Source organism: Protomyctophum parallelum, assembly GCF_964188405.1.
Source record: "Protomyctophum parallelum genome assembly, chromosome: 17".
NCBI lineage: Eukaryota > Metazoa > Chordata > Actinopteri > Myctophiformes > Myctophidae > Protomyctophum > Protomyctophum parallelum.
Genome location: NC_139719.1, coordinates 45,019,675 through 45,038,597, shown reverse-complemented (window position 1 = coordinate 45,038,597; position 18,923 = coordinate 45,019,675). Strand labels below are relative to the sequence as shown.

General features: G+C 42.9%; 1 protein-coding gene across 1 annotated transcript in view; it reads left to right on the top strand.

Moving 5' to 3' along the window:
- The window catches only part of LOC310874796 (KH domain-containing RNA-binding protein qki.L-like), a gene marked incomplete at its 5' end in the record, with an annotated part of 39,735 nt that extends 24,242 nt beyond the window's left edge, over nt 1-15,493 (top strand). Inside the window, 4 exons of the mRNA XM_083787660.1 lie at nt 3,682-3,769; nt 4,511-4,819; nt 8,587-8,661; nt 12,919-15,493. Coding sequence (XP_083643786.1) covers nt 3,682-3,769; nt 4,511-4,819; nt 8,587-8,661; nt 12,919-12,941 — 495 coding nt within the window. The 3' untranslated portion in view covers nt 12,942-15,493. The remainder of the gene's footprint in view (nt 1-3,681; nt 3,770-4,510; nt 4,820-8,586; nt 8,662-12,918) is intronic.
- Between the last annotated feature and the right edge of the window lie 3,430 nt (nt 15,494-18,923).

Here is an 18,923-nt window from a genome sequence, read left to right as displayed (position 1 = left end):
GACGCCTGTGTGTGCGTGTAACGCATACATAATGGTGTATAATGTGTGTGTTGTGGGTACATGTGTGGTCGTTACTGTGTGTACTGTAGTGTATGTGTTAACATAATTTACATTAATGCCAGCACTGAATGCATAATAATGTGCGTGCGTGGGTGTGTGTGTGTCAGTGTGTGTGTGCGTGCATGTGCATACATGTGTGTGTAAGTTCAAGGCAGCGCTATAGCTAGCGTAACCCAGTCGATCGACCTTGCTATGAACAGTAAATCAAACAGGCTTTTCACAGCCATGCAACCTGATCCAGAGCTAACGCTAAGCTAACGTGTGACAGCCCATCCATCCGTCCCTAATGCTGGAAGTACCCAGGTTCTTACTCCAGTAAAAGTAGCAATACCACATTGTAGAAATACTCTGTTACAAGTAAAAGTCTAAGAATGTAGAATTTGCATCAAAATACATTTACAGCACCAAAAGTAAAAAATTATAATTACACAGAATGTTCCATTTCAGAAGTTTTACAAATGTATGGAAATCTTTTGAAAATAATTATCGGCTATTTTTTAAGAGACAAAGAAGTATAAAACAGTTCTTAAGTTGATAATGGGGGGTCCGGCGCCAACAATGCAACGATTGAACCCAAAGGCCAAACGGAACAAACAACAAAAGCAGCCATTCCACCTCCTACTGTTTCTACAAGACAAAAACAAAAAGAGAAAAAAAAACGGAATAGGTTAGAATGAATTAGCCGTGGAATACATTTCCATAATGTTGACGGAGCGTTTCCAAAACGCACGGAAACAATAGCAGCTCTTTGACTGGACCGGTTCCACCGTGACACGTCCTGATACAGCTGAGGAATCTGATCGTCTCGCTGTGTGTCTCTGTGTGCGTGTGTGCGTGTGTGTGTGCGTGTGTGTGTGTGTGTGTGTGTGTGTGTGCGTGTGTGTGTGTGTGTGTGTGTGTGCGTGTGTGTGTGTGCGTGTGTGTGTGTGTGTGTGTGTGTGTGTGTGTGTGTGTGTGTGTGTGTGTGTGCGCTCAGTTTTATAACCGTTTTATACTTTGTTGTAAACAGCTAGTGTGAAACTAGCCGACCTGATAAGCTATAGTACCTTATATTGTCTAAGCATAACCCTTGATAAGCTATAGTACCTTATATTGTCTAAGCATAACCCTTGATAAGCTATAGTACCTTATATTGTCTAAGCCTAACCCTTGATAAGCTATAGTACCTTATATTGTCTAAGCATAACCCTTGATAAGCTATAGTACCTTATATTGTCTAAGCCTAACCCTTGATAAGCTATAGTACCTTATATTGTCTAAGCATAACCCTTGATAAGCTATAGTACCTTATATTGTCTAAGCATAACCCTTGATAAGCTATAGTACCTTATATTGTCTAAGCATAACCCTTGATAAGCTATAGTACCTTATATTGTCTAAGCCTAACCCTTGATAAGCTATAGTACCTTATATTGTCTAAGCCTAACCCTTGATAAGCTATAGTACCTTATATTGTCTAAGCATAACCCTTGATAAGCTATAGTACCTTATATTGTCTAAGCATAACCCTTGATAAGCTATAGTACCTTATATTGTCTAAGCCTAACCCTTGATAAGCTATAGTACCTTATATTGTCTAAGCATAACCCTTGATAAGCTATAGTACCTTATATTGTCTAAGCATAACCCTTGATAAGCTATAGTACCTTATATTGTCTAAGCCTAACCCTTGATAAGCTATAGTACCTTATATTGTCTAAGCCTAACCCTTGATAAGCTATAGTACCTTATATTGTCTAAGCCTAACCCTTGATAAGCTATAGTACCTTATATTGTCTAAGCCTAACCCTTGATAAGCTATAGTACCTTATATTGTCTAAGCCTAACCCTTGATAAGCTATAGTACCTTATATTGTCTAAGCATAACCCTTGATAAGCTATAGTACCTTATATTGTCTAAGCCTAACCCTTGATAAGCTATAGTACCTTATATTGTCTAAGCATAACCCTTGATAAGCTATAGTACCTTATATTGTCTAAGCCTAACCCTTGATAAGCTATAGTACCTTATATTGTCTAAGCCTAACCCTTGATAAGCTATAGTACCTTATATTGTCTAAGCCTAACCCTTGATAAGCTATAGTACCTTATATTGTCTAAGCATAACCCTTGATAAGCTATAGTACCTTATATTGTCTAAGCCTAACCCTTGATAAGCTATAGTACCTTATATTGTCTAAGCATAACCCTTGATAAGCTATAGTACCTTATATTGTCTAAGCATAACCCTTGATAAGCTATAGTACCTTATATTGTCTAAGCCTAACCCTTGATAAGCTATAGTACCTTATATTGTCTAAGCCTAACCCTTGATAAGCTATAGTACCTTATATTGTCTAAGCCTAACCCTTGATAAGCTATAGTACCTTATATTGTCTAAGCATAACCCTTGATAAGCTATAGTACCTTATATTGTCTAAGCCTAACCCTTGATAAGCTATAGTACCTTATATTGTCTAAGCCTAACCCTTGATAAGCTATAGTACCTTATATTGTCTAAGCATAACCCTTGATAAGCTATAGTACCTTATATTGTCTAAGCATAACCCTTGATAAGCTATAGTACCTGTATAGTACCTGAGGCAAAAAACCCAAGGGGCTTATAGGAGGCCTCTACCTATATAGATTATAATGAAACATTGGCTTATACGAGGCCTCTACCTATATAGATTATAATGAAACATTGGCTTATACAAGGCCTCTACCTATATAGATTATAATGAAACATTGGCTTATAGGAGGCCTCTACCTATATAGATTATAATGAAACATTGGCTTCTACGAGGCCTCTACCTATATAGATTATAATGAAACATTGGCTTATACGAGGCCTCTACCTATATAGATTATAATGAAACATTGGCTTATACGAGGCCTCTACCTATATAGATTATAATGAAACATTGGCTTATACGAGGCCTCTACCTATATAGATTATAATGAAACATTGTAGATATAGAATGATTGCAGCATATAAAACATGATCAAAACAACAAAACAAAAACACAACAAGAACATGATTTATAATTGTTGGTTATCTACATGATTAGAGAAAAGAAGAGATGATACAAAGAAATAATAATTAGGTGATCTGGTCAATTAAGTGGGTCCTAAACTTATGTTTGAAATGTTTTAATGAAGTAGAATTTGATGAGATTGCTGTATAGGTGTTCCATAGCTGCCCCCCCCGTCTGTGTCTGATGGAGAACTGACACAGACCAGTACGGAACTTTGGGAGATGTAAATGATTTATTTGCCTGTCTCGTGTCTCGTACATGGTTACTATGACCTGCGAGCTACGACCTATGACCCACTGCAGCAGCACGGTTGGTGCTGTTGACATTTTGCTGCTTGTAGTAAAAAGGGTGAAGGAAACTCTTCTTGAAGCGTGGTCGTCGATCTACATTGTTGTCGATCTACAAGCTCACAATGTGTCGTCAGCTTGCAGATCGTCTAGTTCAGGGGGATCAATGGAACCACGGAAATGCTTTGGCTATGTTGTCCCTCGACCCCTCGGTAAGCCAATGGGAGTCTGACCCAATACTCTGTCTGTGTCTGTGTCTGTGTGTGCGTGTGCGCGTGTGTGTGCGTGTGTGTGTGTGTGTGTGTGTGCGCATTCAGGCGGAGGGGGAGGACAGCCTAAAGAAGATGCAGCTGATGGAGCTGGCCATTCTGAACGGAACCTACAGAGACGCCAACATCAAGACACGTAAGGATGACATCGTCACTGCTGATGACATCATCACTGGAAACACAGGGTCTACTGTATCTAATGTGGACGATAGCTCTGTTTCTGTTTCTTAAACAGACCAGTGGTTTAAACCATTTTCATATCAAGGCCCATTATTTATCCAGCATTTGAGCCACGGAACCACCATCTGATGACATTTAGCCTCTCAGACCCATTTGAGCCACGGAACCACCATTTGATGACATTTAGCCTCTCAGACCCAAGATTAAAGAATATTTTGTTGTCGCTGGATAAGACAATTCCCTGCTGTATTTATGAAGTGGTACCATTAGGAGAGATAACAGGCAAATGTTGATCGAAATAGCAATTCTTCTACATTCTCTAATTGTGTGGGCTTCTTGTAAATTAAGTAATGCAGATGTCTAACAATATTTTAACCTTTGAGAGCGCTCAAGAGCTAAAGATCTATATAAGGGTTCATTTGGTTACCAGCTCCCCATCATTTAGCTATAGGGACCAGCTGGAACCCCCTCAAGGACCCTCGGACCACTGGTTGAGAACCACTGAAATAGACAATTTTTTAAATTTTTCTTGTCTCCTCCCTTTTTTGTGTGTGTTTGCGTATGTGTGCATGTATGTGTGTGTGCATGTATGTGTGCGTGTGTGTGTGTGTGCGCGTGTACATGTACGTGTGTGTGTGTGTGTGTGTGTGTGTGCGTGCGTGTGCATGTGCATGAACATGTGTGCGTGTGCGTGCAGCCCACACCATGACGTTCAGCCTGGCGTCGCCCCAGGGCCTCCAAGGCGCTCCCAGGATGATCACAGGCCACTCCCCCGTCATGCAGCAGATGCAGCGGAGCCCCGCCCCCACCTCCATGTCGTCCATGTCGCCGCAGCTCATGCCTCTGATTCGCCAGATCCAGAGCTCCGCCCTCATGCCGGGCGGGAACCCGCACCACGCGGCACTGATGCAGCAGACCGGACCCGAGAGCGGCATCATCTACACGCCGTACGAGTACCCATACACCCTGACGCCCTCCATCCTGGAGTACCCTATGGAGACTATAGGTCAGTACCCTATAGGTCAGTACCCTATAGGTCAGTACCCTATGGAGACTATAGGTCAGTACCCATAGGTCAGTACCCTATGGAGACTATAGGTCAGTACCCTATAGGTCAGTACCCTATGGAGACTATAGGTCAGTACCCATAGGTCAGTACCCTATGGAGACTATAGGTCAGTACCCTATAGGTCAGTACCCATAGGTCAGTACCCTATGTAAACTATAGGTCAGTACCCTATAGGTTTCAATTGTAACGACTGAAACATATATAAGGCCGTCACTGTGTAGATCTGTTGTAGTTCTGCTATTTTCCACTATTTAAAAATGATAATAATCATAATGTAGTGTTCGTCTCTTCCTAGAAAGGTAGTGGCGTCAAAAGTACAGTAATGTGTAGTGGAATGAAACTTCAAACACTTTCATAGGCTAAACATTTCAGCGTAATGAGTTAGTAGGTGAGCGTCCAGCGTTCGCTGCACATGTTGTGATGATGCAGAGTAACTGGACCCGAGCCTGAGCAGAACAGAACGCCCTGTTAAAGAATGTTTTCTGTGAACCCAGAGGGAATGTCTCAGCCATGTGTTCATGTGAGACGGGCCTTCACACAGCCCTCATTACACACTCATTAAAGGAAAGGATGCTTTTCAAGTGACGAAAGGCTGTTGTTTCTCTAATCTCTGTTGGTTCTACAACTGTTGTGTAAAAAAACTAAACACAAAACAACCTTCACCAGGCCGTTTATGAGTCGGCTAGTGTGCGCTAGCTGGCGCGTGCACACGGGCACGGCAAAAAGCTTGTTTCTTTAGTATTTTTGAGTGGTGCAACCACTCCAAGGAACAGCAATGTCCGTGTTCACCCACCTATGTGGCCATGAGCGACAGTATGACTATTAGTACCAGTAGGGGGCGCTGTTGTGCCAGAAACAGAGAGAGAGATAGTGCTGTACTGTTGCCTGCTAATGAGAGAGAGAGAGAGAGAGAGAGAGAGAGAGAGGGGAGTTGCACCACTCAGTTCACACGTGTGTGATTTTCATATATTTGACAGTAGGCCTATATTATATTTTAGAACAAGAACAATAATTTAAAACAATCAAAGCACTCCTTACATGTTTTAAATGTTGCTCCATGAGGCGTTTAGAGTCCCTAAATATGAGAAAAACAGACTAAAGAACTCTTTTGTACGTCAGTCTGTCCTGCTTTTAAACCAAAATGGGTAAACCAGAGGATGTGTTCTTGTTCCTGTAATGTATTGTACATTTATAAACTCCCACCCCTCTATAACTGAAATTACTCGCTGGATTATGTGCCAGTTAAGCTGCTCTTCAAAAGTAATACGAGTTATACATATAAACATATGTATATACCCATATACTTACACGCATACATCCATATTATACACATAAAAAATTGTCTATTTTAATTATATAGACAATTAAATACCAATATAACATAACATTATACATAAATATAATATATTTTGAGTACTCATGAATTAATCATTTTCTTCCTCCCTGTATCTTGAAAATATCATGTTTTTGTACTTTTGTATTTTCTGTGGGTTGTTAACAGTTGTCTTTGACAAGACGTTAAGACAACGTCATACTCACTAGTGTGATTCTAAAGCCTCGACACGTTGTTATCAAATTATTATGGTGGAGTAAAAGTGAAACTGTTGGCTCGGAGGTGCAGTGGAGTCGTTAAATGTTCTGGGAATTGGGATCCTAAAGTAAAGTATACAAATTACTCAATAATGTACACAAGTACAGTAATTAACCCATTCTGGGGAGGAACCCCTTTTGTTGTTTTAAGCAATTATGTTATACTTTAGCTTTTTAACAAGTGCTAACAAGTACATGGGGCTTGTAGATCTGCTTTTTCTTTATTGTGAAAATGTGTCGCAAATCTTTGAATATTCTTTCAGACCTTTTTGACTCATATCTTTGCTTCTGGGAGGGTTCCATGGAACAACATATTTTCAGACGGCCAAATACATCACATTACTGTTTGCGGCTCCTATAGGCATGAATAACGTTGAGCACCACTGACATAGAAACATCGTTTTTTCAGAAAAAAGACATTCCTAGTAAATGTATTTTAACTTTATACTTTCCACCACTAACCGTTCCTTTCTCTCTGTGTTGTTCCAACAGGTATGGCATTCCCAACCAAAGGCTAAATGATATCACACACCTCCCCACACACACATGGACTGGCTTTGGCAGAGAATCCCTCGACATGTGCCTGACCTTACTATTATTATTATTATTATTATTATTATTATATTATAGCGGAAACACTGAAAATGTCCTTTTATACTTTATTAGGATGACAGATTTGTTGTTGACCACGTTCTTCTTTTGTTTTTCTTTCTTGTTTTTTGTTTTTCTACTTTTTAGTGGGTTTTTAATGTCCATTCCTTCTTATCTTCACAAAGCCGCCGTTGTGATTTAATCTATTTATTAGCGTACGGTGTCGGCTAGCTAGCTAGCGTTAGCGCTGCGGCGTGTGGTAGCGTAATGTGTCTAACACTATAATGGCTTTAGCTTCGTGTTAACTGTGATGCTGCCTTTTTTCTAGTTAACATTTTTATCAGTAATGATAGCACTGTTTGTTTGTGTGTGTTTTTATAAAGCAACCTTTAAGGTTGAGAGTCTATGATGAAACTAGTGGACAAAGTTCACCTTCTCAGAGTAAACATATATAGCTTAGCGTAGATCGATGTCCACACAGAAAGAGTAGACATTATAGCTCTTAAATATAGACCCTTAATGTGTTATTATTTTCACTCTTTAAGCCTTAAATCAGTGGTTTATTTACAACCTTTTTTTGCCTTGGAGCTTCTTTCAGAGCGAACATTTTGAACTCAAATCTTTGCTTCTGGGAGGGGGGGGGGGTCCTTGGAACAACATATTTTCTGATGGGGGTCGGCGGCAAATTGCATATCATTTTTGGGGGTCCTTGACATGAAAAAGGTTTGATAACCACTGTCTTAAAGTCTGTAGCAAAAGCCTGGTTATGCTGATGGTGTGTAGATGATTCTGTGTTGTGTTGTGTGTTGTTGTGTTCTGGGTTGGCTGTGTGATGGTGATTGATAAAACCTGCTGTCCTGTCTAGAGACCGACCCATGCCATGACACGCTGGACCCTGATGTTTTTGTTTTGAGGTGGTCTAAGGACAAAGTTTTTGTCCTTAGACCACCTCTGTTGTACAGACATTTTGACCACATCATCAAAGTGCAAAACTTTCCAATCAATTTGAAAAGCTTTAGATTTTTTTTATTAAAGACTCAATTTGAGAACTAAATAACCTAAAAAAAACAAATAACCTTTTGATTGATAAACGCAAACAGAACCTTTTTTTATATATAATATAATATATATAGTATATAACCACTTAAGCCATTATTGAAAGATATATAAAACAAACAAAAAATAGCTGATTTACAAACTCGCAGTGTGTTGAACTTGCGACACACAGTGAGCTTGTAGATCTGCTATTTCTTTGAAAATGTTTGAAAAACGTTTTCTCTCACGGCATTCGATCGGGGGACGCACCGCCCCCGGGGCTGTATAGCCGCCGTTACCGATGTCGTCGTATAGGGAAGGAGAAACAAAAACAAACCTGTCAAATAACGGCCGACGTTGCGGTCCAGACAATGTCCACCCCGCGGGTCATCATCGGGTCACTGGGTCGGGCTCTAGAACCTCCCTGTCCAATCAAGTAACCTCTCGTTGTGATGTGTGCTCTGTTTTGGCCAATGGCGCGCGAGCAGGCGCCATGGCGGCTAAGGTTCGACGTCACGACATGAGGCTCCATCCTTACCAAAGGGTAGTGGCCACAGACAGAGGTTAGTTAGAGCACCGGACACTCTGCGTGCGTACGTGTGTGTGCGCGTGCGTGCGTGCACGTGTTGTGTGTGTGTGTGTGTGTGTGTGTGTGTGTGTTTGTATTACTATACTTGTGAGGACCGAAATGTCCCCAAAAGTACACTATGCAGTAGAATGTGTAGAAATGGATGACGTTCTCACACAGAAAGGTTTGTGGTTAAAATGTTAGATCGTTAGATCTTTTACTAGATTACTGTAAAATGAAGCGGGTCCATTTGGTTTCATTTCACGCTCTCTGAAGAGTTAATGTCTATACGCAATTAGAGAATGTAGAAGAACTGTTAGTTTTTTGATCAACGTTTGATTCAACGGCATGGAATTATTGTGTGTTCAACAATAATAACATATTCTTATAGTTTTGGGTCTGAGAGGTTTAACCCATTCTGACCTGAGATCAGATTCTAAAAATGTCTTCTGCATCCTGACAGTTTTCTGAAAAAGCCTATGTTTCTATGTCAGTCGTTCTTCGATTTTTCAAAAAATAGCAGACCTACAAGCTCGTAGCGCGCCACTCGGTGGCGCGCTACGAGCTTGTTGATCTTCTTCAATAGCTAAAGCATAACGTAATGCTGACGCCAAAACGGATTCCCACCTAAAATGGGTTAAATGTCATCAGACGGTTGTTCCGTGGCTCAGAAACGCTGAATAAATAAATAACGTTGACATGAAACTGGTTTTGGAGGTTAGTTTTAGGGGTTGGTGCTTTTAGTGATTTCCCTACTTCATACGTTGGCGTGTGACGACATGTCACCCGCCAGAATAACAGACGCCATGTACAGTACTAGCTCTCGTACAGTACGAGCTCTCGTACAGTTGTTATTTTTTCGGCTATTGTCCGGCTATTTCCAATGCCTTCCTAAAAACGCCGATGTCCTCGCAAGTATAAGTAATACGAACCTGTGTGTGTGTGTGTGCGTGCGAGCGACTGTCTGTCTGAATGGCTGCATTCCTGTGTGTGTGCGCGCGAGTTCCCCGACCGTGCATGATCTGTGTGCACATGCGCACGTGTTGTGTGTGTGTGTGTGTGTGTGTGTGTGTGTGTGTGTGTGGGTGTCGCGAAAGGCTGCATTCCTGTGTATATGTGCGTAAGTACCCGTGCATGATCTGTGTGCACATGCGCACGTGATGCGTGGTGTGTGTGTGCGTGCGTGCGTGTGTGAACCAGTGACAGTTTTACATACTGTGCGTGTGCGGCGGCGCTCCGTGCGCGGCGAAAGCACCACGCTCGCCATGGTCAGACATGTTAAACAAAAGGTCACACACACTGATTTGGTGGAGATATAATGTGAAACAGATTGGTCTCAATGATAGCACAGTTCCATGAGAATGACTGGCCTGGGAGGAGGGGAGGAGGGGACTCTCTGCCCACCAATTAGATGCAGCAGAATGCCTGTGGGCGGAGCCCTCTCAATTAAGAACGGGTCATTACATCCATGTGACGGTCCTTGTGACTGACTGACTGACTGACTGACTGAAGCCTTTTTTCTGTGTGTTTTTTTTTCCTCCTTTCTCCTCGTTTTGCCTTTTCGACCTGTACGCCAACGGTTAAAGGACAACTTTAGAACGCACGTTTTTTCAACCTATCCTCGTTGTAAAATGGTCCTCACTAGTGCTCGTAAAAAACACAGCCATGAAATGGTTAAAGATAATGTTGTTCTTTTAATTAACGTGAGAACGATGGCTTCCATTATGGCACACTAGAACTTTCCTGGAATAGAAAAACAAAGTTAGCTGTTTTCTATTAGTTTGGATTGCCCCCCCGTCGATGACGTCACTGGTGGGCGGTGGGTTTCTGAACTGTCCACTCACACACGGCCCACACAGAGCGAGTGGACAAAAATGGTGCCATTTTATCGTTTAGTGAGGAGCGATTCTACGAGGACGGGTTGAGGACGTCCGTTAACATAATCATTCAGATCCTCTTTATCATTCCATGGAAGCAAAAAAACAAAAATAGGTTGATTTTCCTTTTCTTTTGGTAAACTTTCATCCTCGTTTTGTGTCCATCTCAAATATAGCGGTAACACTTGAAAAAGCTTATTGTTCCCTTTTTTTTTAAAGACGGTTTTTACTTCTTTTTCTTTGTTTGTTAGTTGTTTTCTCTTCCAAACCTATACTAAAAGCAGCATAGTGTGTGACTACTAGACTACTGAATTCTGTGTTCTTTAAGCTCTTTTATAATACATGATTATTATTATATGATAATAATACTTTATTTAGTCTGTTGTTGTCTTATATCACAAACGCCCACCGGGACTGGATTGACGGGGCTGTTGTTTACATCCTTCACACACGAGTTAAAGAAGAGTTAAAAAATATGCAGTTAGTGGGAGTGGTGCTGATGCTATATAATAATATGATATGTGTGTATTTAGCCGCAAAAAGTACATTTTGTAAATAGGGATGTTGAGGATTTTATTAAGTGCTTTTACGTTTTTTCTTTTTTTTCTTTTTTTTTCTTTTTTTTTTTGAGTTTCTGAACTTAAGGTCGGTCGGGAAAAACACGTTACGCGGTGAGAAATAAATAAAATCCCTTCCGCGTTTGATTCGTTTTTAATCGACGCGGAAGGGATTTTTTTTTCTTTTTTCCCCGCGCTGCGTTCTTTTATTCCATTTTTACATTATACTTTTTATAGGTAAAGAGTATCCATGTAAGCTTCCAGTGGTACAGTTTAGCAGTAGGGAGGATACAGTACTGTACTCTTTATATGTATTTATATAAAAACAGAATAAGGTGTCCCTCTCCAGTTTTGTTTTTGTTTTATTGTGTTTCTCTCTGGCCTCGTGACTGTGTATGCAATAGAAAGAGAACATATTCTATAGCTCTAGTTTGTTGTGTGTGTTTTATGCTCCGTAGCGCTCATGTTGTGTACAGTGAGTGCAACGGAAAAGAACTGAAGAAAAACTCTTCAAAAATCTCTATGATGAAAGGCAATAAAGTTTGAATATTGGAAAAACAAATCTCTAAAGCAACCCAACGTCTCTAAATCATTGACGTATAGTTTATAGAACAAATGTCTGTTGATGATAATAATTATTATTATATTTCTTAATTCCGTCTAAAAAACAAAAAAAAAACAAATCACCATCTTTTTAACCACCTCATCACTTTGTTGTTTTCCTTTACATTTTTTGGCCCCTCTTCTGCTTTTAGTTTTTTTTTTATACCGTAGCGTTCTCCTCCTAGGTGCAGTTTTTATTTTGGTTCTTCTAATAACCTCATGTTGCCGGTGGAGCCAGCATCATAATCTATAAAACCTTGACTCAACTTAATCATCCAGATTGTATGCCTGCTGCTAAACATTAGCTCTAATTTGTCACGGTGGGAATTAGAGCCTGTCAGCCTCTCTTTTAGAGGAGGATGAAACCCACAAACAAACCGCTCTTCTCTTACACAGAAAACATGCTATGTTTTCCTCTCCGTTCCATGGTTTTTGGTGTCTTGTCTGTGCCAGGTGTTTATAGCCCAGCTAGCATGAATAGTAATCACTGTGCACAATCAAATCCGTAGCGTTGATTTAACTCGGGGCGGGCCAAATAAGCGTGCAAATGGAAACCAAATGGACCCGTCGTTCGTTCGTCTCCATTCGGTTCTATTATGTGTGCAAAACGCTTTCCTGAGTTCTATCTCCGCCAGAGGATTTCACTGTGCGGCAGCAGTTCTACGCAGTAGGAGGGGGACCCCCGACTAAAACCGTCATCATCAAAAAACAAGGGCCGACCTTCAAAAGCCGATATGAGCATCGATACACACGGCCATTCCTCACGTCAGCCTTCGGTGGCTGAAGTGAGTAATGATTGAATGCTACATGCTACATGCGGCGTTTCTGAAGGCGTCCCCACGTGCGGCACGCACCAAGAAGAACGGACACATGGCCGCCAAACAAGGCGGTTATAATTGGGAGAAAACGTGCCGAGCATTAAAGTATAACTGGCCGACGCCCCCCCTCCCACTGTGAGACTGCGGTAGATGCTGTAATGATTATCACCCTGACGCCACTAGCTGAAACTAATCTCTCTTCTATCTTTGTTTTCTGTCTTTTTTTTCTCTGTCCCCCCCCCTTCCTGTTTTATGTTCCTTTCCTCTCTTCTTCTTCTTCTCCTTCTTCTCCTTCTTCTTCTTCTCCTTCTTCTTCTTCTTCTTCTTCTGTTTTTATTTTTACTTTGTGTTTTTTCTCCTCGTCTGTCTCGTCCCTCTTCTGTATATCTAACTCTAGCTGCCACGGCAACTAACCCATGACCCTTGACCTTCTGACCTTTACTCCGCCCGCACTGGTGAACCCGCCCATCTCTGCCTGCCATTGGCCCGCTCCACACCACACCACGGCCCCCCAGCCAATCTCCTCCTCATCCTCCTCCCCCCAGTCAAGCCAACCAGAGACCACTACTGCTACTGCGCAATGGGAACAGCCAGCCAATCCGGAGAGGGACAGCCGTCACGTACGTGGGACCCGCCCATCAACCCCCCCCCCCCCCCTCCCCCCCTGGGTCGAACCAAATGGACCCTTTCTGAGGTCTATGACTCTGAGAGCGTACAATGGAGCCGGGTCCGTTTTGGTTCGAGGTCCGTTTGGTTTCCGTTTGTACGCTCTTGGAGTTCTGGGGGCCCGTGGCCTAAAATGCGGACCACTTCGGGGGGAGGGGGGTGGGGGGGTGGGGGTGGGGGGTCCCTGATGTTGAAGAGTTTGAGAACAACTAGTTTCAGAAGCTGTCATTCCCAACCCACTGTCAAAACAAAACAAACTAAAACATAATCCGAATTCTTTTTTTTTAGTCGTTTCCCATTTTTTCGTTGATCGTTTTTCCCGATCGCTTCCGAACCAATTCCCACACAGCCAGTAGATGACGTGTGTCCCCGTGACTCGTCCGCTAGGCTGCAGGGACACAAACCCCCCAGAAGGTCTACAGCGGGCTGATCAAGCTCACCACGCCAACAACGCAAGCTTGTAGATCAGCTATTTAAGGCCCACTGAATTAAAACAGTTTTTAAATGGCTTTTTTTTTTTTTTTTTCCCTTAATTTTGAATGACTTTCAACTATCGGCGTGAAAGTCATAAAGTATCCAAACAAATACATAATACTAGTTCATTTCTCAAGTTAATGTAGTTCATTCCCTGTCCACCACTGCCCCCAGTGGTCACCACGGTGACAACGACAACCACATTAATGAAGGACTGTGCTAACGGCGTGGTCACTCCACTGATGCATCACGATGATAATTATAACTTATCCTCCATGTTATCCTCCTCCTTGGCGAGCACTAAACTCTAAAATGGCTGTTTTTTGAGGGGTTTTAGCTTCTGTGTATTTGAGTTGTGCTTATTATTCTGTGTTTTGTCGGCGTTGGTCGGTCACGTTCTATCACGTTGTTTGTTAGCTTGCAGCTAGTGCCTCCGCTGGCATTTACAGCAGGAGGAACGCTAACTAGCAGCTAGCGCCTCCGCTGGCATTTACAGCAGGAGGAACGCCAACTAGCAGCTAGCGCCTCCGCTGGGATTTACAGCAGGAGGAATGCTAACTAGCAGCTAGCGCCTCCGCTGGCATTTACAGCAGGAGGAATGCTAACTAGCAGCTAGCGCCTCCGCTGGGATTTACAGCAGGAGGAATGCTAACTAGCAGCTAGCGCCTCCGCTGGCATTTACAGCAGGAGGAACGCTAACTAGCAGCTAGCGCCTCCGCTGGGATTTACAGCAGGAGGAATGCTAACTAGCCGTGTGGAAACTCAATGTGGCAACAGCACTCAGAGTGAATATATATATATATATATATATATATGTATATGTATTTACTATTAGACATAGCATATCATAGTATCTCGTTGCTGTCGGGTGGCAAACTTGTAAAAATATTAGCTTCGAGCTTGTAGATCTGCTATTTTGGATGCCTTAATTAATTCACGGGAAAACACAGGAAGTTAAAACATGGATGCAATAGGTTTGTGCCCGACGGCAACGATGTATATCTTAGAAAGAATATCTCAGTAGAATTAAATGGAATGAATGAAAAAAAAGCCAAGATATCCCTGACTGTGAGTGTATTGCAGCAGGAAGCCTTAAAGAGTCACCGTTACACGTTATGTAACCATCTCATGTTTATCATCATACCTCAACTCCTCTCTCCGGTAACGCTCCGACACGCACAGATGTATGTCACACCTGAGCGCGTACACACACGCACACACGCACGCACGCACGCACGCACGCACACACGCACGCACGCGGGGAGATTCTCCGAGCCCTCGTGTCTAAGTGTAGCAGATTGCCTTCCTCTTGCACTACAGAGTGTGCCTACAGAATATTATGCAACGAGTAAGAAACGAAACAGTGCCTTTATTTATTAACAATAATATAACGGATTAATGTTACAAACCTAATAGGAATAATTGATTGATTGATTTGACATGTTTGTGTGAATATATATATAGTGTTCTATATATATACATATTTAGTGCCAAAAGGTGGCTCAACTGAAAGGAAAAGTGCATTAAAAGGCATTGTCTCTCAACGTGGGGTTCCGGGGTCCACCCAGCAGGCCCCAGGGACCACCCAGCAGGCCCCAGGGACCACCCAGTGGTCCAAGTCTTTTTGGGGCCCGAACACATAATTAGAAAGAAGAAACGTTGTTTATCTTCTTTCTAATTATTTGTTTGGCCCCCAAAGAAAAATTGTGTTTATTGTCATGATTTGTTACTATCCGAGTTGTCTTCGTGTCGGAGGCTTACAGGACTTTAAATGAATACTTTCTGGAACGTCTATGGGGGAAAACTGGATGAGAAATTGTCTTCCGGGCCGCTCGTCATCATGAAAGGGGGGGGGGGTTCTATTTGGGGGTTCCATTTGGACCGCATGGGGGTCCCCGGACCAGACGGGACCGGACCGGGCGTTGAGAAGCGGTGTGTTCCAGTATTTGAAGCATATATCTCAGCCATATAATAATAATAATAATAATATGGGTGTAGATCTCATCCTCTTCCAGTTAACGACGTCTTTGACTGGAGAGCGAGGCCTCGGTCCTCACTACAGTGTTACTATATATATATATATATATATATATATATATATGTTGTTTTTCTTTACTTTGGTCGTTCTGTTTGTGTTGATTTAGGGAGATACATTTTGTATGTGTTTATTTGCATGTGTGTCCATGCACTGTGACCGCTATAGGCCTCCCGCGGCCACGGGGGTGCGTTTGTTTTGTTGCTTTTGTACCTGAGATTGATTCACCGGTCGTTGCGCGGTTGGTCGTTGGTTTTTTTGGTGTGCCTTATAGAACAAAACGTTTAACCCATTCTGACCCGAGATCAGATTCATACGAGGTTTCCACTGGACACACACTGGTCTGATGAACCCATTCTGACCCGAGATCAGATTCTAAAAATGTCAGTCGTTCTTCGATTTTTCAAAAATAGCAGACCTACAAGCTCGTATCGCGCCACTCGGTGGCGCGCTATGAGCTTGTAGATCTGCTATTTTGCAATAGGTAAAGCATGACATGATGCCAACACCAAAATGGGTTCCCGTTCAGAATGGGTTAAAAAAAAAGAACAAAAGAACGAAAACGATGGGAATATGCATAACATCTTCTGTAACAAGTTTATATTGTATTTTTATATTCTATTTTATACGTGGAAAAAGAAAATAACATTAAATGACCTTTTCAGATAAGAACAACACATGCCTTATTGCGGAGAGTAATTTGATGCACACATACATATCTATCTACGTATGCCTTTAACGTGTTTAAAACATACATATCTATCTACGTATGCCTTTAACGTGTTTAAAACCATCCATCCATGCATAACGTAATCTTCTGTAACCTTTACATTTTGCTGAGATGTGTTCGTTTCCTGAGATACTGGACTTTTTTCCCGATGTTCTGTTTTAACCTTTTTTGTGAGGACTGTGTTTGCTTATTACCTTCTGTGCCTTTTTCTGTACGCACGCGCACGTGGAGGACAAGACCAGCACTGTGGGGGACAAGGACCAGTACTGTGGGGGACAAGGACCAGTACTGTGGGGGACAAGGACCAGTACTGTGGAGGACAAGGACCAGTACTGTGGGGGACACAGACCAGTACTGTGGGGGACAAGGGTTAGGGTTAGGGTCTGACACAGACCAGTACTGTGGAGGACAAGGGTTAGGGTTAGGGTCTGACACGACCAGTACTGTGGAGGACAAGGGTTAGGGTTAGGGTCTGACACAGACCAGTACTGTGGAGGACAAGGGTTAGGGTTAGGGTCTGACACAGACCAGTACTGTGGAGGACAAGGGTTAGGGTTAGGGTCTGACACAGACCAGTACTGTGGGGGACACGACCAGTACTGTGGGGGACACGACCAGTACTGTGGGGGACACGACCAGTACTGTTGGGGGACAAGGACCAGTACTGTGGGGGACACAGACCAGTACTGTGGGGGACACGACCAGTACTGTGGGGGACAAGGACCAGTACTGTGGGGGACAAGGACCAGTACTGTGGGGGACAAGGACCAGTACTGTGGGGGACACGACCAGTACTGTGGGGGACAAGGACCAGTACTGTGGGGGACAAGACCAGTACTGTGGGGGACAAGACCAGTACTGTGGGGGACAAGGGTTAGGGTTAGGGTCTGACACAGACCAGTACTGTGGGGGACACGACCAGTACTGTGGGGGACAAGGACCAGTACTGTGGGGGACAAGGACCAGTACTGTGGGGGACAAGACCAGTACTGTGGGGGGACACAGACCAGTACTGTGGGGGACAAGACCAGTACTGTGGGGGACAAGGGCCAGTACTGTGGGGGACACAGACCAGTACTGTGGGGGACAAGGACCAGTACTGTGGGGGGGACAAGACCAGTACTGTGGGGGACACAGACCAGTACTGTGGGGGACAAGGACCAGTACTGTGGGGGACAAGGACCAGTACTGTGGGGGACACAGACCAGTACTGTGGGGGACAAGGACCAGTACTGTGGGGGACACAGACCAGTACTGTGGGGGGACAAGGACCAGTACTGTGGGGGACATGGACCAGTACTGTGGGGGACAAGGACCAGTACTGTGGGGGACACGACCAGTACTGTGGGGGGACAAGGACCAGTACTGTGGGGGACAAGGACCAGTACTGTGGGGGACACGACCAGTACTGTGGGGGGACATAGTCCAGTAACGTGGGGGACAAAGACTCCACTGACCGCTAGTGACAGTTTACTCAGTCTAATCTGTTCTCGAAGGCAAAGGATTCGATCTATAGTGCTTGATTTAAAAGTATTAAAATCTAAAGTACGAAGCATTTAAATTAAAGGATTCAAAAAGTACACGTGACAAAAGTACAAGGAATTTCAATGTTGGTGAATATAGCAGATGTACAAGCTCACAACTCGTTGCATCAGGACGCATCGTGAGCTTGTAGATCAGCTACGTTTCCACTGCATTTGAAAAAGGGACTCGAGTGGTTTAATTCACTGTCCTGGAAATCTAGTGGATTGCCTTTGAATTTTTTTAGTTGAGTAGAAGTAATTAAAACACACACAAATACTCAAGTAGCAAAGTACAGATACTTAAGTCCTCCAGTGCGCGTGCGCGGTGATTAACAGTATGATTATTAATCTAACTATTCTGTGCCAAATATGGGCGTGTATACTAACTGTGACCTCTCCTGTGATTTATAATTAACCACTTTAATGATAGACGTCTCTGCTTTGGGTTTCTTTAAAAAAAACAAATACTTGTGTGTCTGAGAATAAAAAGAATAAACCCATTAAGATGTGTGTGTTGGAACGGTGGGAGCTATATGTGTTGAATAGCTCTTTGTATTTTGGACAGCCATTTTAAAACACACTTTTATTAAACGGAATAGATGTCAATAAAAACTAACCAAACTTTGTCGCTTTTTCTCTGTAGCACTCACTGATTCACTGTCGATGCAAGTCAGCTTTTCTTCTCTTGCATACTAATCAATCCACACTCTCTTTATAACACGGAGCGGTACGGACCGGTACGGACCGGTCCGATGGTACCACCGACCAACAACACCACTGGAAGAGGATCCACACTGCTTGTAGCTCTGGTCCGTAGCTCAGAGTGCGTCCACTAAGGAAAGTATAGGCTTTCTAATGACACAACCCGCCTTTGTTTTGGTGAGTAGCAAAAAACGTTATTTTTATTTACGCTAAAGACGAGAGGCTGGTCGAGCCCCGGAAGTCGACAGTAACATAGCTCTAAATGCAACGCA